At 39.0% G+C, this 24,597-nt stretch overlaps 1 protein-coding gene across 1 annotated transcript in view; it reads right to left on the bottom strand.

Moving 5' to 3' along the window:
• The window catches only part of nek7 (NIMA-related kinase 7), a gene marked incomplete in the record, with an annotated part of 74,518 nt that overhangs the window by 39,647 nt on the left and 10,274 nt on the right, over positions 1-24,597 (bottom strand). Inside the window, 2 exon segments of the mRNA XM_014007320.1 lie at positions 563-703; positions 12,141-12,225. Of these exon segments, the coding sequence (XP_013862774.1) occupies positions 563-703; positions 12,141-12,197 (198 nt within the window).

Raw genomic sequence — 24,597 nt, 5'->3', positions numbered from 1 at the left:
GGGGGGCAGAACATGGTTGCTGTTATCTGGAGGGTGGCACTAGAGTGACTACAGGTGTTTCACATCTGAGTAACATGCACACATCCCTGTGAAAAGGTGTATTTGAGGTGTGTATCTGTACACAAGCACAATCAGAGCAGCGCATTCTTGTCAGCATGTTTATGTACAAGTCAGCACATACAGCAAGAAAGTGCATTTGTGTGTATAACTGCAAATTCACAACAGCAGAATCATATTGTAAAATGAGCTTACAGTTCCTATGTGCTTCATATGCAAACAATCTGAATTAAATCGTAATTTTTAGTTAATTATCATTAGTTGTAATTTATTATTTTGTCAATTAAATTTCACCATAACACTAAAAATATTGCTAAAATGGCATTTTATGAGCTAAAATAACATCAACAAGAAGATTTGATACTTGATGCTACTGTGTAAAGCCTTGTACGCAGGTGTTGACAGAGCAAATTAGTAAGAAGTTCACCTGACCTTTTGACAAATTGAACTTTGGCCAAATATGCTCACAGGACCTGAAAATATAACTATATTTATTGCACTTTACCTGAACTTTCTTCAAGGCCACTGACGTGTTGTCTAACAGGCACCGTGCTCTGTACACCTCACTGAACTGGCCACGTCCGATCTTCTTCTCGATCTGGAAGTTAGCCAAGGAATTATAGCCCATATCGGGCTGCAGCGGTTTCTGAATGAAAGGAAAGAACAACACTTAAAATGCATGCACACACACGCATCTTTATAGTCAAAAAGTAAACAAACACATGTATGCTATGTTTGTACAAGAAAACAAAATCTGTTAAATGTTTAAATACATTTCGCAATAAACCAAGTTTTTTAAAGAGCAGGTTCCTCCACATTTCCAGCAGAGAAAAAGAAGAGAATATGAGTGAAATGGTGTTGAGGCCTGCTTCCTCTGGTTTGTTTTGCTGAGAGGCTGCTTTAGGCTGCTGCTGATTTGGCTGCCATTAGGCTGATGTGTTACAGGAATGTGCATATACTTCACTCCAGAATAACAATAAAGTCCCATTTCATTATCTGTTACATAGTCACGCAGAGAATGGCTAAAAGTTGGAGAGCATAAAGATTATTCATAATTAAGAAGTGCGAGCACATAGTCAATACGATCTGATCGAACTGGTAAAAGCAGCACAAAAGTAGCCCGTTTAACTTATTTAACCAGACTGACAACTCTGCATTAACCAAACATTCACTTTCGATTCCAACAGTGAATAAAATTATGTGAATAATACTCAGCATTCATGCAACTGAGATGATCCATTTTTCTTCCATACATTTTTTGGCATCCAATTCGTTCAACAAATGTTTGTGCAATTTCAACAATTCATCCTTCATTTATGGTGCTATGACTTTTGGTATTTCCACAATTTATATTTTTTCAGATATTTAGCTTTATGTGCCATTTTTTCTCCATAAAAATGAATGAAGTTGTGTTCAAAGTCCTTCACACCTTTCAAAATGTTTATAAAACTTTACTACACCCCTTTTGTTCTGGTTCTGCATTGTTTCCAATTTCATTTTTTCTTCTGATTTTAGCTTTTCTTTGCTTTTTCAGCTTTCTTTCTGCTATTCTTCAGTTAATGTAAACTTTCATAAGCTTCCATCAGCTTCTTTTTGCTAATTTAAGCTTTATAAGCTTCTTTTACTTAATTGTGCAATATCACTATCATCACCTATTGTTATATCATTTAATGATATCTGAYAGGACCTTTGCATCAGTCATACTGTTTTAGCTTCAGAGTATTTTACTGTTATTTCTATTTACACTGTATAGATGCTAAAGAATGCTCATTGTTCTCTGTGTACCTTCGGTTCTCCAGAGTTTTATACTTACTTCTTCCTTGTGTGCTCTAATATTTCTTCTTTTATACTTTATCTCTAACTTGAACRGTTGCAGCTGTAATAATTGCAATTTCCCCCTAGGGATCATTAAAGTATTCTGATTTAGCTCATTTCTGCTAATAGCTGTTTTCTGGCTTTTTGGCTACTTTATAGCCATTTTCAACAAATTTTAGTTTATTATTTTTTTATCTAAACTTACCTTTTTGTTATAATCAGCTTCTTACTACTTAATTCAGCAAATGTGCTCTTTCTGCATCTTTGCTAATTTCAGCTTTTTCAGCTACGGTTTAACTGTTTTTTTATTCCAGTTGCTTTAGTGATTTAACAAAAAAATGCAACTATTTTGTACCCCTTTTCTTGCTTTTCTGCCAATTTGAGCTTTTAAATCTTCGTTCACCGTCTGTCTGCTAATTTCAACTTGTTTCTGCTACGGTCTACTTTTGTTTTCCTACTTTCAGCAAAAGTCAACTGTTCAAATTAACTCAAATTAACAGTTTCGCTATTAAACATTTTCAGCTTCTTCAGCAGCTTCAAGAATAATCTTTCAACATTCAGCATTCACACTGCATTTTCACAGAAAAAGCAAATTCTCTAGTTTATTTTATGTATTTTGCATGTATTAATCTAAAGTTTTCAGGAACAACCTAACGAGTTTTTTATTTTTTTATTTTCAGGATTCCCACACCTTGGTCAACATTAAATTAAAGGACCTTTCAAAGACTTTTCAATACCAATTTCTTGAAATTCAAGAACCACGCACGATGGCAATTACCTACTGCTACCACAGAATGTTACCAATAAGCAGTTTTAATATGTAAATTCTATAAAAAATTGGGAATCAATGAAAGAAAGTGGATGAAATGTACACCCTACATTCATATCCACAATACATGGACATGTAATTATGTCCTGGGAGGTTCAGTAGCTCAGTTTGGGAGGAGGGGGGTGTGAACACGTCCAGATGCTCGGTGAGGACAGGAGGAGCTGTGGTGCTCTCACCTGGGCTCAGAAAGAAAGACCCGCCCTACTCTGCTCTGATTGGATAAAACTATGACTATGGCTCATATTATTTGTTGAAAGCCACATCAATTTACTGTAATCCTGAGTTACTCACCGCAACGAGTGTAAGCTTTTGTTAAATTTAATTTAATTTTATTACAGATAATGAAAATCAGTCGTGTGAATAGAGAACTTCAATCCCCAAACAACATCCAAGGACTTTCAAGGACAAGTGTAATTTTTGGCTGTTTTCACAAACTTTCCAGGGCCTTGAAATAATTTTTTCAAATTCACAAACTTTCAAGGATTTCAAGGACCCGTGGGAACCCTGTATTTTATTTTATTTTTGCTTTTATATGTGTAATTCTCTATTTAATTCAATGGCGCAAAGGTGAAACATCTATTTTCTAAAAACAAAAGGAAAGAAAAAAGTTACATTTAAATTTACACAACAAATAAAAAATACAAAAACAAAACAAAAAAACTTATTTAATGTCTAAATTTACAGCCATGTAAAGCCTATCGCTTTGGTCTGCCAAGTTATATCACCACAAATCTGGTCCTGGTCCACAGATCAAGGCTCCTTAATTTGCCTCGCTCCATGGAGACACTCACCTTCCACCATTAACAAACAAAAAATACACTCAAAAATAAACTTAAAATTAGTCTTTCATATTGTGATGTGTGAAAAATTCACAGAGCAGACTTTGTGACCTTTCCAGCCTACTGGTTCACTTGTGAAACGTGCTGGCAAAAACAAAATAAAGGTGACAGATATCGGAATGCCACACGTCACCAGTACTTCTGCCAGTGTGGCTGTGGGAGGAGCTCAGGGGGCAAGAAACTTGGAAGAAAGGAAGATGAAGACGGAAGAAGGTCAAAAATTATTCTCCAACAAACAAAGACAAGACAAGAGGAGTGTCATCACATCTGTTCTCATCACTGGTGTTTTGCATTTGGACAAACTTACTATGAGTACAGGCTGAATGAACTCATTTAACTGGCTTATTATCAAGGGAGCAATTAGGTTTTAGTTTAGAACAAACAACAAATGTAACTGTAACTCATAGGCTTCTTAATTTTTAAAAAAAAAAATCACATCAGGATTAGTGTTTAACTTTCGGGATATTGTTCACTAAACACTTAATAATAAAATCTTTATTTGCAACACTAGCACAACCTAAGCACAAGTTATTTTCTGTAAACTGACAAAACAAAAAATAAATGCTATTTTTTAAACCTATAACTAGAGTAAAAAGTGCAAAGATGAAGTGAGACAGTGAGAGGAGGTGCAACTCTTAAAAGAATAGTTTATACTGGTCTAGAAGGCTGGATGAGGGGGTGGATGGGGGGCATAAACTCAAGCATTTACTTGTTTTTTTTTAAGTTGACAGCCAAAGCAGGAGGCGTGAACCAATCAGATGCCCCGTCCAATTAACACCACTGAGGTGTGTGCATTTTTCAGCATGAYACCACCATCATCCGAAGCCGTGTCAGAGTTACTGACAGCCAGCATCAGACGCTGCTCCACAACGCCCTGTTCACCTCAACATTACATCTGCATAACGCTTATAATGCTTCACTAATTGCTATCACCAAATACCTTATCAAAACAAAATGTTCCACAGAAGGTTCAAGTGTTAACTAAAATCACGTAGAGGGGAAAGAAAATTAAAAGTCTACAATAAGTGCATCACACAAAAAGGTGAAGCAATATTTGGCAACACAGTACCTTTTCATAATTTGCAGAAAATCTTGGTGAAGGATGGATAGATCAAGGTTTACGCATTTAAGGAGAGATAAAAAGCAACAGCAAGACAGAGGACAAGAGGGCATTGCTTTCATTCGTTGCGTGGTAGCTTGACAAATGTTAGCATGAGCCTCTAAAGCGCTGTGACAACCGCCTGCTGAGAGCACAGTCTTGCTAATGTGTCTTGGCATGCCAGCTTCGTAATCACACATTTACATATGCAATGACCTACATTTGCATGTCAGCTCGCACGCTGTCCAGCATGATTAACAGTGGGCACCTCCCCGTGTGGAGTCGCCCTGGGTGGCAGCAGAGGCCATGCGAGGGCAGAATAGAGGGCTGGAGGGAGGGCGGTTTTTCTGGCAGCCAAGGGGCCGAGCTGCCAGGCAGGATTATGTCAGCCGGCGGCCTCGACATTAGACACTTCATTAGAGCTAATCTGTTTAGCAGTGGGCAGTGTATGTAAACTTCACAGGCCATTTGCGGCACCTCTTCGCCCCCTGGCCTGGCCTTCAAAGGGCAGGCAGGCCAGGGCTGAGTGACGGGCCGTCTCATCAGTCGCACACGAGTGTCACACAATCAGAAGCTCCCAGCTGAAAGACAAGGCCACAGCAAACACACACACTCTCACACACATACAGACATATAAAAGGAAATCACAGAGTAATGACCCTGAAAGAGGCTGGGGTCAAAGTCTGGTTGAATCAAGATTCGATGGAAATATAGAACATTTTTATAAATTTAAACTCCATGTGCTGGTTAGACGTGCTGAAAGAGATCAAAAATAAAAAGATGTTGGTTTATTTTATTTATTTATTTTTTACCTGCCAAGCTCCAACTGGGACAAAAATCTTGGAATACTATCTATCATAAAGACATAAATGCATGTCTCAAAACAATCATGCAACCCCCCCAAAAATACTTTACTTAAAAGTCTGTAATACCTCTGGGTGTAAATTAACTTGCATTATTAGTTTCAAAACTAAAAAGAAAACCATCAAACATTTAAAATACAATCAAAGCTGTGTACAAATGTGTTGGTGAGTGGTAAAACAACACAAAGAACAGTTTTATGAGAAGGGATGCACGCACCTGCATTGTGTGAGTAAATGAGTTTCTGAAAGGGCTTGGCAACGATGAAAGTACTCACTCTTTCAACATGATCTTAGTTGATCATACATTTGCTTGACATTGTGGTGTTTTGAAAACTGTGGGCGTGGACAGTGACCGATGTCCCTTTTCATCCGATTGGTAATCTTCAGTCAAACAGGTTCGGGTGGCGTTATCATTAGTAACAAGAAAAATATTCTGGAACAATAGGAGTTGCCAGCAATTGAATTGGTCACAGTAAACTGATGTTGAAAGTACATGAATAAAATGTTCTGGTTGTAATATAACTGTGTACTTAACCTCAGACTTTAAATGTGAAACTTGTTTTCGAAATGATTCAGGCAATGAGACTTTTTCAATGTGCAGTTAAGAGTTAACAGCATCATTGAGGCTTATAGGAAAAAATAGCATTAAAGTTTATGGTAGGTTCAGACTGAATGCATTTTGAGCTTCAAGAGCATCAGGTTTACATGCAAATTCTATGGTGGATGCGCATCTAGGGGCGTCGAGAAGCGTTGTGGTGCATTTCAAAGTGGTAGGTGCAGTTTGAGCATTTGACGTGCATGCAGTGCGTCCAAAGCAGCCCATGCTAGAGYTGGAAAATCTGAACTTTTGCTGCTCGATGCGGCACGTCAACCAGTCAGAGAGATTCTGCAATGTGACATAGTAGTGCTGGGCGGTATACCGTTTTGTACCGAAAATCGTTTTTTATTTTTGTTATGATACGACTTTTCTGAATACCGGTGTAAATAGCCTGAACACGTGCGGAACGTTTCGACGCGGCCGCCAGTGAACTGTTTCCCTGGGGACATGTTTCCTCGCAGCACCGCTAAGCACATTAGCATGCTAACCTTATTGTTGGAACAACTGGCGGTGTGTGGTGTGTTTCAACCGCTTATATGGTCTGACGTAAAAAAAACATCCCGTTTTCACCATTGCTAAATGTAGTAAACAACTCTTCAGTGTCGTGCACGGTTAGATTTACAGCTCTACGTTATAATGGCGATGTTATTGCATGGAGACTCTAGCATGCTTCTTTGTGAAAAGCCCGGGGGAAGTAGTTTTTTAGTGTAGCAGAGTTGACTGGTATGTAAGGTGAGTCGTCCTTTTAAGTTTTATTAACACGCAACAATAGACCAGATAATGATTTTTTCTCAACCTTTCACGATCGAACCTAAATCCATGATTACTGTCTACAACCAGGCAAAGAAGAAAAGACGTACAATAGGAGGGAGTGATACAGAGGTACAGTAAAAGAAAAAAGTCAATAAGCAAAGTTTGTACATTTTATTATCAGCTGAGCTGTGAGGAAAAAAAATACCGTCAAATACCATGAAACTGGTGTAATTGTTGAAAATACCTTGATATAAAATTTGGTTCATACCGCCCAGCTCTATGACGTAGCCGTGCATTTTCTGATGGGACAGTCACCTGAATGATGACCACTAACCTGAGACAGATGGACAGGAGCTCTTTAGCTAAAACTGAATGCCTGTAGTCGGTGTCCTGACAGATGTGGGCATCTTTGCAGGTCAACGGCTCGTCAAACTGGGCTCAAGACAAAAATAGATCTGAAAGCCAGCCTCGTCAGCACGCAGCTCCTGGAGCAGGTGGTGAAACTCACCAAACTCAGAACATCTCTGAATTATCTTGTGAAATAAAGTGCTACATGCTCTTGCTCTCATTAAATAAAGGCCTCTTAATTTCATCCGCCATTGTACAGAGACCGGTTGAGGAAAACAAAAACAAGAGGCACTGCCTGACATGTGTAAGGCACATCTAGAACAAAGGACGGGCATCTGACCTCAAAGTGTACAAGCGTCCAACCTGAAGCATTAAAACGCGTCTTTGACGCTGAAAACACATTTGTGTGAACGTAGCATCATTTGTTATAAATTGTTCTTGCAGCAATGAAGTTGGATTTATTTTTGTCTTTGTAGGGTGTTAAGTAAGGTACTGAGTAGTTGGATGGATGGAGGACAACAGAGCTGCTTCATGGAAGAAGAACCTCAGCTTAGCCTGTTAGCATTAGCGCCAACACTATATTGCCTTATATGTATTAGCTCGGCGCTAGCGCGACAAACTAACAAGCTAACCTGAGGTCCTCCATCTGTATTTTCAGTTATAGGCTGAGTCATTTCTACCTTCTCCTCTCTGTCAACGCTCTCTGGTTTCATTTAAAAGAGTCGATCATCAGATATTGTCCAAGATTAACCTTCAGGGTGGATATAGCTCGCTAGTAGCCTCGCACCAATAACCTATCCACGTCATCATTTACCCGGAATGCTTTGCGTGTAAATAAAATGGCCCCGTCCGTGTAATATATTTTTAAACTTTTAGTTTTAAAATTATAAACACTAAACAGCCTACAGTATTTTTACAGTCTTTATTTTAAGTTAAAATATGTTTATCAAATAAAGTCTAATGTTACAACTAATCATGGATCCCTTTAAAAAATGACTATTAAAAAGATGGGGGAAAAATGAAAAACCTACAAATTTAGTTTTCATATTACATGCCTTTGAAACTCTTTCAATTTTCATTTCTGTTTTGCATCATTTGATGTACATACTAACTCTTAACATAGTTCTGATTTGAGACTAGGACAAACTGCAGTAGATGAAGATTAAGTGGCAGTTGAGCTAGGCATTATGGGTAACGTCTGTAAGGGAGAGGGTAAAAAGGTGACACACATCCGCCATGGGTTAGTCACAGGAAGGGAGGATTGAAAGAGAGTATAAGTATAGCGGGAAACAGAGAAGGAGCAGACAGACAGCTCATTGGAGAAGTGTGATATGGGCTGCCCAATAATGACACCATTGCCAAACACAACTGACAAGGCACATGGAGAGTGGAAGACGGGATGCAGAAGACAGGGAAAAGGAAATAAGGAGGGGGAGGTGGGGGGGGAGACATGCACCAGAGGGGAGAGGGTGTGATGTGACAGCCCAGTAGTGCCAACGGCTGCCACACAAGGGCCAGCGGCACCAGAGAGGTGCTGTCTCGTATGAAAAGACCAAGAAAAATGCAGATACTGAAAAAGAAACTCGAGGTACATTCATGCAATGAAAAAGGCTAAATTTGAAGTATAACCATCTACAAGGAGCTCACATTTTTAGACGGCTGCGTACAGACTGGAATTTCACAAAAATGTCTACACAGTCTAAAAAATTTGGATGGAGGACATGGATTTTACTGTTCAGTACAAAAATTTATCAGCCCAAAAGTCAAAATAAAAAAAGATTTGAGAATGAGAAATGACAGTGTTTTTGTAAAAAAATAAAATAATAAAAAAAACTTGTGAAACACTGAGCATTGCATGTTAGAGATGCTCAGAACTATTTACGACTTTACCCTAAAAGTGAATACTTACCTTGTTACTAAAATAATCATGTCAAGCTATAAAACAAAAAAATATATGCTTGCTGTTTGAGAACAAAAAAACCCAAACTGGATAAATGAGTATTAATTTAGACAGCTGGACTAAATAGTATCTTAGCCCAACTGGAACCACATGACTGGACTGTTATCTGAGATACAGAGTTCATTCATGTGCTGACCAAATCCTAAGGAGGACAAAAATATTGTAATTTATCTCAGTTCTTACACTTTCAACTGTAAATAAACTTCAAAATGTAATGTGCCAATACCAAATTTTACATAAAAGTGCTTTTCAAAGTGGAAAAAAGAATCACAAAATTTGTTTGGATTCCATTCAAGTGATACAAAGTTAGATACGAGGGAAGATGTAGACAGCAACTGGCAGCAAGGGAGGGGATAACACCCACCCTCGGCAGCCACCAGCCCCCTTGAGCAGGCACCATGCAATATTCATCCTCAGCCAGTCAGCCAGGGAGCCAGGCAGAGAAAGCAGCGGGTTTCACCCCAAAGGTGCTTCTCATTCCTTCTCTTCTCAATCTGCTCCACAACCACACCGCCTTGTCTCAGTACTTCCAGACAGATCTGTGTCTGTCAAACTGTGCAGTGACGGTCGAAATCTGATCTGAAGGGGCCTCTCAGAAACCCTCCCACTCACTCTAGAGCAAATGCCCCATTAAAAATGCAGATCTTACCATCTCATCTCATTTAACTAATGCATAAGCATCATACCTCCGGGACCAAGAGAAATTATATTGCAAGCGATCTGGAGTATCCTTCATCACATATACAATTCAGATTTCTTCAGGAGGAGGCTGGTGGGCTTTTTTCTCCCCCTTCTTTTTTTACCCTGTCTGCCAAGCAAACTGAACCTTAGAAAAGTGTGAAACAGATACAGGACTTGTTTAAAGACACCCATATGGATGCTGGTTAGACAGCCATCTACATAATCTAACTTTTTCCTTCTTTTTCTCCCTCTTCCATTAAATGTGAAATCGGTTCAAACATGTTCAGTGTGGGAAAAAAAACATGATGCAACATAGAAAGTTCAGTGCTTCCTGTACCTTCAGCAAAAAAAAAAAGGTGAGTCTAGAATTAACACTGACGTAAACTGCTAGAAATAGATTGAAAACCAGAGAAAGAAATCATTAAGGCAGAACAATAAAACATTATCAACTGCTGGGAGATCAGTWAAAAAAAAACGTGTGTGTTTGCATGGGGGAAGTGTTGCCAAAGTCAAATTAATTATTAGAGCTTTTATCTGCAGTTCTTCTGTGTACAACCCAATTATACTTAATTTTACAATTACAAATCTTAGAATAAATTAACCCCCTTGGCAATTCTAGTGTTAATGTTGCCTTGCCCTTCCACACACAAAACAAAACAACACAACCAGTACTATCCTATTTTTAACATTGTTATTTTTTCCTTTTTTCTCCCCCCCCTCAAAAAAAACCCCATATTTACTCTGGGGCATATGGATGAKCCTCTTTGTTTAAAGTCTATTCAATACTTATGGAGGCAAAAACATCCTCCTGTAAAGAAATCAATGTCCCTGATGTTCGAGGGCGGTATTAAAACCCAACAATGACCAGATCTGCACAGAACAAGCTTGAGCTGTATCGAACAAAAAAAGAGCTATGCAGGGAGGCCAGGCTCTGCCAACCTCCTGAGCTCTGATCAATACCAACAACTCAACATTCATCCACTACTGTCCATCTCACACACAGGCTACAGTCATCTGCCAGATGATTGGACTGAAGGGCACATCTTGACTGACACAAACAAAGAATGAATATTAAATTTATTAGTGTGAAGAGGGAGGGATGCTTCATATAAAAAAGGAAGGATTGCCCTTATTAAATATTATGTGTTTATCAGGCATATATTTCCATTCAATATTATAATAAGGTAACCATGTCACCTTTAGTTCTTATGAAAATGCTGTTTATATGTATAAATCAAAAATAAACTTGACTTCACATCATAGCTGTTTCTAAACACCTTGAAATTGACCTTTGTCTCTTTAAAAACCTCCAACTGCTTATGTCACGCCTATTTCAGCACATCATCACAACAACTTCATGCCATTTACAACCTGGAGCGTAGTAGCCTTCTTTGTTTTAATAATAAAAAAGGCAGCAACATTATAATATATTGGTTTTGGAAATTTGCAACTTGCTATTATTCGTAAAGTGGCTTGCATAAATAAAATTTTTTTTTTTTTTTTTTGTTGGAGGGTTACTTCTGGAATTGAAATCCAACCATTTTTTATGAACCGTGTCATCCTTGGGAAGCTTAAAAAGAGGGTAGTCTCCTTGCATCAGAAAATACATTTCCTCAAAGACATTTTTTGATTTAAAAAGGACTGGAGTGAGAAGTAAGATTACAAGTTCAGCAGATGTGTGATTTTGCCAGGTGTTTGCTAGTTGTTGCTGCTGATAGCCTGCAGGAGTCGTGGGGGAAGCTCAGCTTGGAGTCACAGCCCAGAGGAGGAGCTGCACCTAAAAGGCGGTTCTAGGCCCAATCAGCTGTTTTTGCTCTCCTGCCTGCTGCCTCAGGACAGCACAAGATTTCTCAAACATGAATGAATGAATCAAAGTAATACTCTGGACATGTTTTTGATGAGGGGATAATGTTAAACATTATATAAAGCTCAAGAAAAGTTGATTTTACATGATGTTGCCCCTTTTATTATTTAACGCCTATGTAAAAAGGCCAAAAACTGCAAATAATTACATGATTTAATTACTGAAAATTTTCTACCGTTCTCATGAACAAACAAAACAATGAACTCAAAACATGGACTGAATTTACATTTGCAAGTTAGTATATAAATTAGTATATATGCATAAATTGAGATAATTAATTAAACATCAGTGTGACTCTTGCATGGCAGAACACACCAGCAATGCTCAAACTGGCCTAAAATATCTTGGAACTAATCGTTTTTTAAACTCATTTTAAAGATCACTGTACTTCACAGCTACATTCAGCAGTCTGGCTTGYGTTTGTGTAAAGTTACCTGAAATACTGGTTGCACGGCTGTTTGAGGTCCTTGTGGATGTATATCCATATTCATGGTGTTAAGAGTTTGATCCTGTCCACCCCTGGAAACCAATAAGGAAGACAGTTATTTTAAAGAACAACAAATTTAAACAAAACAGGCCGATATCAACGGTTGTTCCTTATCAAGTTAGTGATTGAAGGAATGGTCTCTGGTTTCTGTAGAACCTGATCTCAAGTCATGCCTGTAAATCTGACACTCTTTGTCTCCATCCCTCTCAAATTGCATCAAGGCAAAGCTTCAGCAGGCAGCAATAATAACCTGAACGAAGCCTTCAGTTAATGTTTTCCTTAGAAAACTTCCTCAGAAATTACCAGTTATTCCGGTTACTGAATTACACAGTCCCTTTTAATTTTCTGTTATGAGTAAATGTGGGTCATAGCAAGGTGAGTGAATTGCACTACACTGGGTGTATGTCATATGCTTCCTTATATTTGCATACTTAGACATGTGACCTAGATGGAAGCTAACCGCATACAACTACAACCAGTTGCTTATCTTACAACTGAGCTTAAAATAACCATTGCTCTAATAAGAAATGTTACTTGAATGAATAATTTCCATGTTTTAAAGAAAAATGTATGATGCAAACATTAAATTCATGCATGCAATTGACTTATAATTACCATTTACACTGAACTCATCTCTTTGGGAATAAGTATTTTTAGATGGCTGCCCTGGCATAATTTTCAGTCCACAATGCAATGCAAACACCACAGCAACAAAGTCAAACAATTAACACTGATTTAATAACTAACACAGGATGCACAGCATACACATCAACAACGATGTGTCACACGAGAGGTGTGATGACTATACGTCTTCCATATAATGCATTTAGCCAAAGAAGCATGCATACATATCAGAGAGAGAGGAAAAAACGCACTGCATAAACTGAGAGCTTGTAGAGGAAAACTGAATTAACACTGTAAAGTGATTATGAGCAGAAGTTATCATCAACAAAAATTAAAAAGTCTGAATGTTTTTTGTTAAATAAAATAAATGACATGTCCACTGTTCTATCTTCTTTTGGGTTAAAAATTCTGTAGCATAGAATCTACTAATAAAGTTTACTTGTACAGTGGAAATAGGGGTGTCTTAATACCTAGACCTGTCAGGATAGCAGAATTTTCTGCGCAATTAATTGTCTCAGTAAATTAGTGCAATAAATGATAGTATCGTTTGTAGACCATTTTAAAATAATATAATGATGCAGGCTTATCACGACTGGCCTACTGATACCAGTTTTTTTCAAACTAAGTAAGAGTACGAGTAATTCAGCTAGGATACTTGTCAATACAGAGAGTGCTGATACAGACTGCTTACTTAGTTACAACCTAAATATTACACGATGACTCCAAAAACACATTTCTTTTAGAACAAGGTGGCTCTACAGCCTCTCTGACTGGATCAAATCAAATTTACAGCATGATACACTTTTTATTCAACTTGTATAACTTTTTTAAGAATGCAACTAACAAACTTTTCACTTGAAATATGAAATGTAACACACTTAATTGGGTCTCAAATCTGGTATCGATACGAGTATCTGTATCAGTCCTGAATATTTTGAACGATTACAAGTACTTGTAAAAATGCTGGTATTGGGCCCAATTTTGATACCAGTATCARTACCAGGACATCACTAAGTTGAAACTTGAGGAATTTCAACATCCACATAACAAAAAAATTGTTATTTATGTACATTAGTAGGAGTTGTTCGGGGTAATAAGTTTGAACTGCTGTTTTGTCTTTTTGAACTCAAAAGTACATTCCTATCAACTCATATTGGTTTAGATTTTATTAAAATTTACCATTTATATTTGTCAGCCTGCTGGGTGAGTGAAGATACTGGGTAGTTTTTTAATACATAAATAGAACTTGTGTATACCTACACAACACTGGGAATTGGGCTTTTAAAAACTCTATTTATATGAGATAAACAAGTCTTTGTTGAAAAAGTGAGCRTTGAAAAAAGCATTTCCTTCTAGGCCACTAGCGATTCAGTGTAAACAAACTATTTTCTGGCTGTACTCCACATAATGTGACTCTGCAGCCAATTTCTTTTTTCCGACAAAAGTTCTACAGGTGCTGGTCATAAAATTAGAATATCATGAAAAAGTAGATTTATTTCAGTAATTCCATTTAAAAAGTGAAACTTGTATATTATATTCATACATTACATACAAACTCATATATTTCAAATGTTTATTTCGTTTAATTTTGATGATTACAAATGACAACAAATGAAAATCTCAAATTCAGCATATCAGAAGATTAGAATCTTGTGAAAAGGTTCAAAATGGATGGCACCTGGTACCACACTCTAATCAGCTAATTAACTCAAACCACCTGCAAAGGCCTTTAAATGGTCTTTCAGTCTAGTTCTATAGGCTACACAGTCATGGGGAAGACTGCTGACTTGACAGTTGTCCAAAAGACGACCATCGACACCTTGCACAAGGAGGGCAAGACACAAAAGGTCATCGCTAAAGAGGCTGGCTGTTCACAGAGCTCTGTGTCCAAGCACATTAATAGAGAGGSGAAGGGAAGGAAAAGATGTGGTCGAAAAAAATGTACAAGCAAGAGAGATAACCGCACCCTGKAGAGGATTGTGAAACAAAACCCATTCAAAAATGTGGGGGAGATTCACAAAGAGTGGACTGCAGCTGGAGTGAGTGCTTCAAGAACCACCACACACAGACGTATGAAAGACATGGGTTTCTGCTGTCGCATTCCTTGTGTCAAGCCACTCTTGAACCACAGACAGCGTCAGAAGCGTCTTGCCTGGGCTACAGAGAAACAGGACTGGACTGCTGGTGAGTGGTCCAAAGTCATGTTCTCTGATGAAAGTAAATTTGGCATTTCCTTTGGAAATCAAGGTCCCAGAGTCTGGAGGAAAAGAAGAGAGGCACTTCATCCACGTTGCTTGAAGTCCAGTGTAAAGTTTCCACAGTCAGTGATGGTTTGGGGTGCCATGTCATCTGCTGGTGTTGGTCCATTGTGTTTTCTGAGGTCCAGGGTCAACGCAGCCACATACCAGGAAGTTTTAGAGCACTTCATGCTTCCTGCTGCTRACCAACTTTTTGGAGATGCAGATTTCATTTTCCAACAGGACTTGGCACCTGCACACAGTGCCAAAGCTACCAGTACCTGGTTGAAGGACCATGGTATCCCTGTTCTTAATTGGCCAGCAAACTCTCCTGACCTTAACCCCATAGAAAATCTATGGGGTATTGTGAAGAAGAAGATGCAATACACCAGACCCAACAATTCAGAAGAGCTAAAAGCCACTATTAGAGCAACCTGGGCTATCATAACACCTGAGCAGTGCCACAGACTGATCGACTCCATGCCACGCCGCATTGCTGCAGTAATACAGGCCAAAGGAGCCCCAACTAAATACTGAGTGCTGTACATGCTCATACTTTTCATGTTCATACTTTTCAGTTGGCCAACATTTCTATAAATCCTTTGTTTTTATTGGTCTTCAGTAATATTCTAATTTTCTGATATGCTGAATTTGAGATTTTCATTTGTTGTCATTTGTAATCATCAAAATTAAACGAAATAAACATTTGAAATATATGAGTTTGTATGTAATGTATGAATATAATATACAAGTTTCACTTTTTAAATGGAATTACTGAAATAAATCTACTTTTTCATGATATTCTAATTTTATGACCAGCACCTGTAAATTCAAAAGTCCCAAATTCACAAAAATGATCAGATGACAAAGGAGTAAAAGGAAATGGACTGACACCCCAAAACTGCAACACAGTCACACAAATGTAATGCGTATGAATTGCAGCAAATCATTCATCCCGTCATTTTTTTACTGCAGAAACTACTGACATGTTGACAAAAGGTCGCTACATGACTATTTATTGCTGTGAAAGTTTAAAAGATAAAAATTGCTTCTTCATGTTGACAACAGTTTTTTCTTCCTTGTTATAAAAAAAGATTTATTTTTTTTCAATCCGTTGGGGGAAAAAAATGTCCATGAGAATAAAAAACTAGCTGGGCACAGCAGGGATAGTGAAGGACAAAGTGCAACAGATGGACAACTTAGAAAAATGCCAGCAGAGGGAAAAGGGTTAGTTCGTAGCCCTGATGTGTTCATGATCCTGAGAGAGACTGTGTGGAGCTGTGAACCACTGATGCTGGCACTGGCTTTAGCTCCTCTTTAATCCCCATTTCCTGCCTTCTGCATAATTCATTTAAAACGGGAGAACAGGAAAAACACAGAAAAGAAGATGATCATAAAAAGGTGGATCAAGGCTTACTGGGAGGTGGAGGGGAGAGGGGTGGATGGGGAAATGAAGAAACGTCTGGGCATTAAAAGAATAGTGCTACATCAGCTCACAATCTGAGAACAATAAATATGAAAACCGACTGATGAGCTCGGTTTGGAGGAGGAGAAAGAGCAAAGGGCAAGTAAGGGGGTGAAGAAGAGAGGAAAAAATGCAATGTGACACTATCTGGCCTGGGTGCGGGATGGGACAGAATCAAAGGCACCTTTGAGGAGCCAGAAGACGACAGTGAAAGTGCTAGAAGAGTGGTGTCCATGATTACAAGAAATGGGGAAACCTTTGAGCCTGTGCTCATGAAAGCCTACCCCAGGCCTCTTCTCAAACCCCTGCCCGACTAACGCTGTTGATACAGAAAGAGGAAGAGAGGAAGAGAGAGGAAAAAAGCCTCTAATGATGACGGGGTCCGGATACTACAGAAGCAGCGCACTTTTCAATTCATTTTAATCACTATTCAAAATCATTAGCCCAAATGTGCAAGCACTCATGTTCATTGGGCCATGAGCTGAGAGCCAGACAGACAGAGATAGAGACCAATTACACCTCAGCATGGGAGCCAGTTTTTGAGGTCTTTTAGTTAGACGGCCCAAGACTTGACAGAATAGAAAATGAAAAGAGAACATTTTACTGTCTCTCAATCAATACAAAAAAGAGAGAAAAATAGGACGAAACACATCTAGCATTAAATATGAACTTTGAAATAAGTTTTGCCATTTCAGCCAAACACACTACACAGCCCAACAACTCAGACTTTTTAAAACCTAGATAAAATTATTCACGGACCGATTTAGTATGAGAATATGAGAGGCTCCTAAACAGAGAGCCTAAGAAATAATAAACCAAACTCGTTAAAAACAACCAGAACATTGTTGTTGAACTCTTCTACAAAGAGAGCAACACATTTAAGCACTTTTCATCTCTCTATTATATGCTTCCAAATTTAAATTTTAGGTTATGAATAGGTGAGCTGACATAATTTCCAAAAAAAAAAATCTCTTTTCAGCCTTTCTCTAGATTAAAAAGAGCACTGGGTAAGGACAAAACAAAAAAATATATATACAAGAAATAAATTCACAGTACTCCACAGGGACACTATAAGGCCAGCAATCCATAATGCTGCTTGCTAATATTATAATTATATTATAATATTGCAATATTGCACAATGCTGCTTTCGTAGAGCCAGACGCTCTTTACATTTTTCACCTTCAGATTTTTATAGGCTCATGATTATTTTGCTGTAGAAGTAAATAGCACAGGATAATTAGCTTTAGTTCCATGTGAGGCCTAGTTTGATTTATCCCCCAGCCATGCAAATAAAACAGTACACTGTTCTGTTTTAGTCTGCTTATATTTCACCAACTAGAGCCTTTATGAAACACATCAGAGTAACCACCTGACCTTTCATAGATGAATCCCATTAACACTGAACTCTTCTGTCTTTATCCGACTGTGCACGCACACCTGCACATTTGTATCCCCCCGTGAGTCAGTTTTCACTTTACATCCTCGACCATAGTCTATGTAAAGTGTGTTCAACACTGAGAAAAGAGCTGAAGCACAAACAGGTGTCAGCCACAGCCCTCCCCTCTCTGCGTCTCCCTTCCTCTTGTCCTTCCTACGTCCTCCCTGTCGCGCTCCACTATGCTCTGTTGCTTCTGTGTGTTTTTGATACAAGCTGGCACGTGGCTAAAAGCCCAGGCCACTTCTCTCTTTTGTCCTACCCACTCTACTGTGGGGCTGACAGCTCTCTTGTGGCACGGCGCCTTTTGTTGCAGGTCTGCCACTTCAGCAGGTGCCTTACAGTGAGGGATGGAGCCAGCCAGCCTGCGCCGCTTTGTTAGCTTAAAAACACCGTTTGATGTGCTCATTTCATCAGCCAAAGATGGCAGCGAAGGAGGATGCTAATAATCACTTGAAAAACAAAAACATTCCACTCAAGCTTGTAAAAGATAAACTCCAATTTCAATGATAAAAGAAGAGTGACAGGCAGCGGTGGTACCAGTCAAAAGAAGACCTGCAGTCAGACTACTTCTGTCTTTTTTCTTCCGTGCTCCTTTTACTAGGTAAAACTAATTCATTCTGTCAATCACAGAGAATAAACAAGGAATATTGACAAATTGCTGACTGTGTAAGGAAAGACTAAACCATCTGGGTAAAGTATGCAAAAACAGAGCTGTATTTAAGACAGCTGTACGATCCCTGAGGAACCAGCTAAGTGTGTCAATGAGCAGGCTGTGTGAAGGAGAGAGCCCCCCCCAGGCGTTGAGAAGAGGGGACCCTGGGGGTTTGGGCTGTGCTTGCACACCTTCACTGCATTCACAGCCTTTCAAAATGCCATATCACCATCAGTTAAAATGGAAACTGAATACATAATGTGCTAAAGCAACAGAAAATAAAGCGTACTTAATTTAGGTTGGTCTAAGGAAGTTTGAATAACGCCACAACTTCTCAGGATTTTTAAGAAAATTGACAGAATTTAAAATGCATTCTCACCCTCCCTTCAACTGTGAAACGACAATGACTGAATTTAAAAATTACTTGAGGAAAATATTTTGGGACTTTTARGGTGCCGTGTGTGATAAGAACAGCACTGTGTTTTGAGATAAAGGTCGTGACAAACAGCAAAAATATATATATCAGAATCAGAATCAGCTTTATTGTCATTCACACACACCATCAAAGATGCAACGCAGAAYGAAATTGCAGTTAAAAACACCCGTTCGAAGAAAGACACACATAACAAACATGGGGGAACAGATGGACAGGTCTTGCGCAAGACGGTCACKCTACCTTTTGCAGCTTGCAAAATAAAACACACAAYGGGATAGATGAGTTTAAAAAGTTACTCTGATCCTATGTTTACTCATAAACACAGAATCATCTGCACAAAAAACAACTTGCAAGAGCAAGACAGCTAAGGAGGGGAAGGGGCTGGGGATCAAACACATGGTTCATGGTCGGGATTCAGTGGAGCCTTTGGTGTTTTGGGTTAATACTCCATGCTGGAACCAATCCAAGACTAGGACCCGCCAGAGTCCAGAGACCAGATGTTATCCTCCCAAGCTCAGTCCCAGAGTTCAGGGTTTCCCCTTTCTCCATCACCACAACCTTCAGACTGATCCACACGGATGATACAGGGATGGAGAGAAGGAGAATCAAGCCTTTGTTGACATATTCATCCTGGGAAGTTTTGCTAAACTGCCGACCGACCAAGGCCAGCAGCTGCTTGGATCCGAAAGATAAACACAATTGTTTTGGGACAAGCGGCCTCGAATTCCTTGCCACATTACAGTCTTCACTAAATCTCTGAAATGGCAAAAAAATTGCAGAATGTTCCGAATTCATCACCTCCTTGCCTCTCTTTCTGTCTGAAACTTCACCCAGGTGTAATCCTACATCTCATGGGCACGCTGTCAAGCTGCGATTCTCATCAGAATCACATCCAGTTTGCAACTTATTTCCACCAGCATCTGAGTCTGTGCGTTACCAGTAAGAGAGATTCCATCCAAGGTTCCTGACAGCTTTTCACAGGCCCGGTCCGCTGTCAGGACCGCTTTCATTTTCCGATAAGCCGGATTTCCATCTCCACCAATCAGCAGAAATCCAACTATCATAAATCCAAATATGTACAAATCTTCCATGTCTTCAATGGAAAGCGGCGCCAAACAGATCAGGTTCCAGCCCCAAGAACCACTGACCCAACCAGCAGCAACCATTCCACTGGGACAGCTATGCTCCTCTCGTTCCAATCTCAATGTGGAAAAAATAGTGTCGATTGCATTCAGAGACAAGTTGACCAAATCCATAATTCCTTTTGTTTTTGGATGATARGTAGAAGAAAGGCTTGAAAAAGCTGCAAAGCAGGAAAGGAGGGACAGGTTCGGGAAAGAGAGCAAAAATCGTCTGACTCCTCTGAAGGCCAAGCAGAATAAAGCATATACATGAAAATCAACAATAAAAGCTAATAACAGTTTTCATTAGAGTCAGTTAAGAGTTTGTCACACAACATTGAAGTTATTTAACTGGACTCTAACAGAAACTAATCTAAGGTACCAAAACTCTACTTTCAGCTCAACACAGCTGGTTTTGCCTTTAATCTTGCTTCACAGTAAAGCCCTCTGACAGAGATCCAGAGTTGTTGAAGGAGCCCTACAATTGTAGAAGATAACCCAAGCTGAGCACAATAATTTATTTTGCCTATGAAAACCTGAAAAGTTAATAACCAATTATTATATTATTCTGAATTTGGAATTAATAAAAGTTTACATCTACAAAAAATATAGGATAATGGATCTAGTATTAAAGTGGCAAAAATCAAAACGTCCCTACAGTGCAACAGGTGAATCCTGTTTTCATTCTAATCTTGGACTTGTTGATCTTTGGGGTTAATCTTTTGGGTTTCAAAATGCAAAGATTTAAAGTACTCTCCAATTCCTTAAACAACAAGGTTGTGTTCACTCAAGGCTTTGGCAAAAGTCAACAATATCCAATATGTGGTGTGTCAGGAGGTTTAGTTTGTTATTTGGTCAGTAAAGTATTTAATTTCTGTAATTCTTTAAGAATAACCTTAAATCCATTTTCATTTGAGTCACAGATCCACACCCACAGCTACACACCACAGCACAATGAAGATCCTGAAGCTTTAGGTTGCAGTGTTGCCCTGTGGCAACAATCCACGTTCTTTCACAATGCAGAACATAGCACTGCACAGCAGAGATTCCTGCCCTCCAGGATCACAAAGGGTTTTGTTTGTTAGCCATGTTACAGACTGACCACTAAATTAGCTTCACCACCTCTGGTACCAGGATATTAGACATGACATTCTGCACCATAGGGCTGTGGCTATGTTTATCTACAAAGCTAAGAGGCTAATATTTAAAAAAATAAATATTAATTTAAAAATAAAATGGGGGACAAAAGTGGGGATTCCAAACAAAAATTCTAAATAAGGAAATGCCATGTTCAGGTATGGCTGCAGTATAATACTGTTTGTTACATTTCTTCCCGTCAGATATTTTGTAACTTTTGAAAATTGTATTGGTTCTTACTGGTTTATTAAATTAAAGAATAGTACTAAAATACATACATTGTGATTACAGTGTTCCAGACCAATATGTTCTGGCAACTTTCTAAATAAGGCAACAGCTACTTATTTTTGACAGTGGTCACCTGAAAATCCCTTTTACTTGAAGAGACCTTAGCAAATGAAACAAAACAGCAAATGACAGCTGATGTGTTCTGTGGAGACAAGGATTTCCATTTTGATTTCCCATTTAAAAAGCAACCTTAAACAAAAACATCTGGCGAATGCAGTCTCTTTTCCCTAAACACCAAACCAAAATCTCTCCCTTAAAACAGGTTTTTCCCTTTTCATTGAATAGCGTGATGCAGTTACACTGGGTTTGAGGAAAAAATTTGTCTAAGAGGAAATGACAAGCACAGGATGTCAAAATCATTAGTAATGTGAGAGTAGCAGTTCCCAGGCCTGTCTCGTTACTTATAATTTACTGTAAGGTGAGGTCTAAGGTCCCGTGTCTGGGTTTTTTGGTGACTAAGTATTATTGTATGTTCTGTGAAGGATGAGGAAGAGGACTCCAACCCTTCATCTTCTTCATAAAAAAAGGGGGAAATCCCTTCTTCGTAAAGAGAAAAATCTAAAACCCTGAATTCAAAACGAGAACATACCTGGAGGTCCACATTTTGCTACATAAGCTAGAAAATGGGTGCACCAATAAACTGGCCGACCGGTCAATTAACCATGATTTCCTTAATTCTGGCAGATCGGTGGTTGGCTGATACATGAGAAACCGATATTATCCAACCTCATCTACCTCTGCAAAGTTCTGAAAAATCAGCCACTGCGCCCTTTTACTCTGCTGGGAGCACTACCTCAAGTCCCGTTAAAACAAGTTTGTACTGTTTCAATGGTTCAATGTTTTTCAGTAAAAAAAAAAAAGAAAAAAGATTGGAACGTTGGAAGCGTGACAATGTCCATCATAAAAAAAATTATCTGTATTAGCCAAAATCGGAATCAGCAGGTTGGGCTTTTTAAAGCTCAACGATCAGCCAGAAAACTGCAACTGGTGCACTCCTACTAGAAAAAATGCAAAAGCACTTAGAGGCTAACAACAAACTGAAGGCATACCAACAGTAGGCCCCTTGGGAATGTGGCTTCACAAAAATCCAGTTTTAATCTGGCTCTTGCTCAGTTTCAGTCAGCCTTGGCTTCTGAGGTGAGTCCTGAAGACTTGCTATGCACAAACACACAATCTGTTAACCTGATCCAGAGACAGCCCAGCTCTATCAATAGGTCGAATTATGGTACTGTTGCTTTATACGTGTGTGCATACTCCCATGATTATGTCATACTGCCAGGGAAGGTAACCCCCCTCCCTCCCCCCATGAAACAATTCTATTGAGACATACAAAGTGCAGACCCCCAAAATATATGTTGGATATAAATTACATGTATAAACAAACTAACACAAGCACAACACATCCACAGACAGATGCACAAATCTATGCACAAAAAGTGCAATGTTTATTTTTATTCCTTAGGCACTCCTTCTTTGCATGAGTGCATTACCCAGCACGCCGTCAGAGCWGAGTGAATGTGTGTGTAGCTGACGATGAGAGAATCACGTTACCCCTAAGGGGTCGCACCTCTTTCCATCCTTGCCCTCCTCCTTCATTCGCTCCTTTCTACTCTGCGCCTGCAGGGATTTTCTTTTTCAGTTCAGGAGAGATGTCAGACCTGTTCCACCATCCCGAACACAGAGACTGGACTCTGCCCCACATTCAACAAACATCTGTGAAACTCAAAAGAAAATCAACCTCATTTCCAGATCTCGAGGTCATGTGGGGTTTAACGGGTCAAAATCAGATCAAAATATCAGAACTTTATGTTTGTTTGTTTTTTTTATCCAACCTGGCCTAGTGTAAAAATGCACTTAAAAACAAGCTCATAAAACAGGTAGACTTTGTTTTAATTGCATGGTCATAAAAGTCACCAAGGAGTGGGGTTTGTTTCCCAACATCCAATTTACTTCCAATTTGTGATTCATACAGGCGCAGCTACTAAAAGAGTAAATGTGTTAACTGAAGCAGGCCATAAATTAGAGAACATGGAAGTTAAAGAGCTGCTTCTTCAGCCACATTATAAAAAACATATATCCGACAAGCAAAATTAAGAAACACTTTCATTTAATTTGACTATTATATCAAATATTGCCTTCACAAAAACAATTTTTATCAAGGCATTATTTCATTTTGTTTGTTTGACAATGCTAGAAATTAAGTGATGTTCATGAACACATACAAACAACTGCATCAGCAATTATTTCAATAATAAAACGTAGTTTCGAAAAGAAACAGGAAGAAGAAAAGGGGGTCTTGACAAACAGGTGAGCAACCATAATCCTGTACATAGACCAAAATTTTATGCCAACTAAAATATCTTTTCAAATCCAAATTAGATCATTAAAATATCAAGAGTAGGGATGGGTACCACATTTGATACTTTAATAAGTACCGACCGAATTCTGTCGGTACTACCGAGTACCTATTCACGTAACATCAAATGGTACCATGTTTTGGTACCTGAATGCATCATTGCGACCGTATTGGTGTAAGAGTGGGGGATTTTCCATGCTTGTCCTGAACGCAGCATCGCCCAAGAGCGTAATGACGTCAGCAGCCGCTGGTTCAGTAGAGTTCAGCATAGCTTGAAAGCGAGCCTCGCAGCTCCTGGAGTGAAACTCACCGAACAGACCGCCTCTGAATTATCTGGTGGATTCATTATCTTGTGAGTAGGCCTGTCGCGATAGTCAATAAATCAATTAATTGCACGATAACTTTTTTTGAGGTCGGTAAAAAAAAAGGGGCCGATAAGTTTCATTTTCCTGCTTGTTTGCACAGGATGAACTCCTGTGATGAGCTCCTGCAGCTGACCCCTCCCCTCCTGTTTTCTTAGTGTGGGAGGAGTCAACTCCCGCTTTAGAATGAGAGCTCGTTGCTAAATAAACGCTTCAAAGCAGAACGGGGCTGCAGCAAGTGTCGGAGCACTAGAGCCTGGATTTCGCTAGGGAGGGAGGGAGGGAGG

Source organism: Austrofundulus limnaeus, unplaced genomic scaffold, assembly GCF_001266775.1.
Source record: "Austrofundulus limnaeus strain Quisiro unplaced genomic scaffold, Austrofundulus_limnaeus-1.0 Scaffold41, whole genome shotgun sequence".
Classification (NCBI taxonomy): Eukaryota; Metazoa; Chordata; class Actinopteri; order Cyprinodontiformes; family Rivulidae; genus Austrofundulus; species Austrofundulus limnaeus.
The sequence above is the reverse complement of the archived record's forward strand: the minus strand, read 5'-3'. Positions and strand labels throughout refer to the sequence as shown.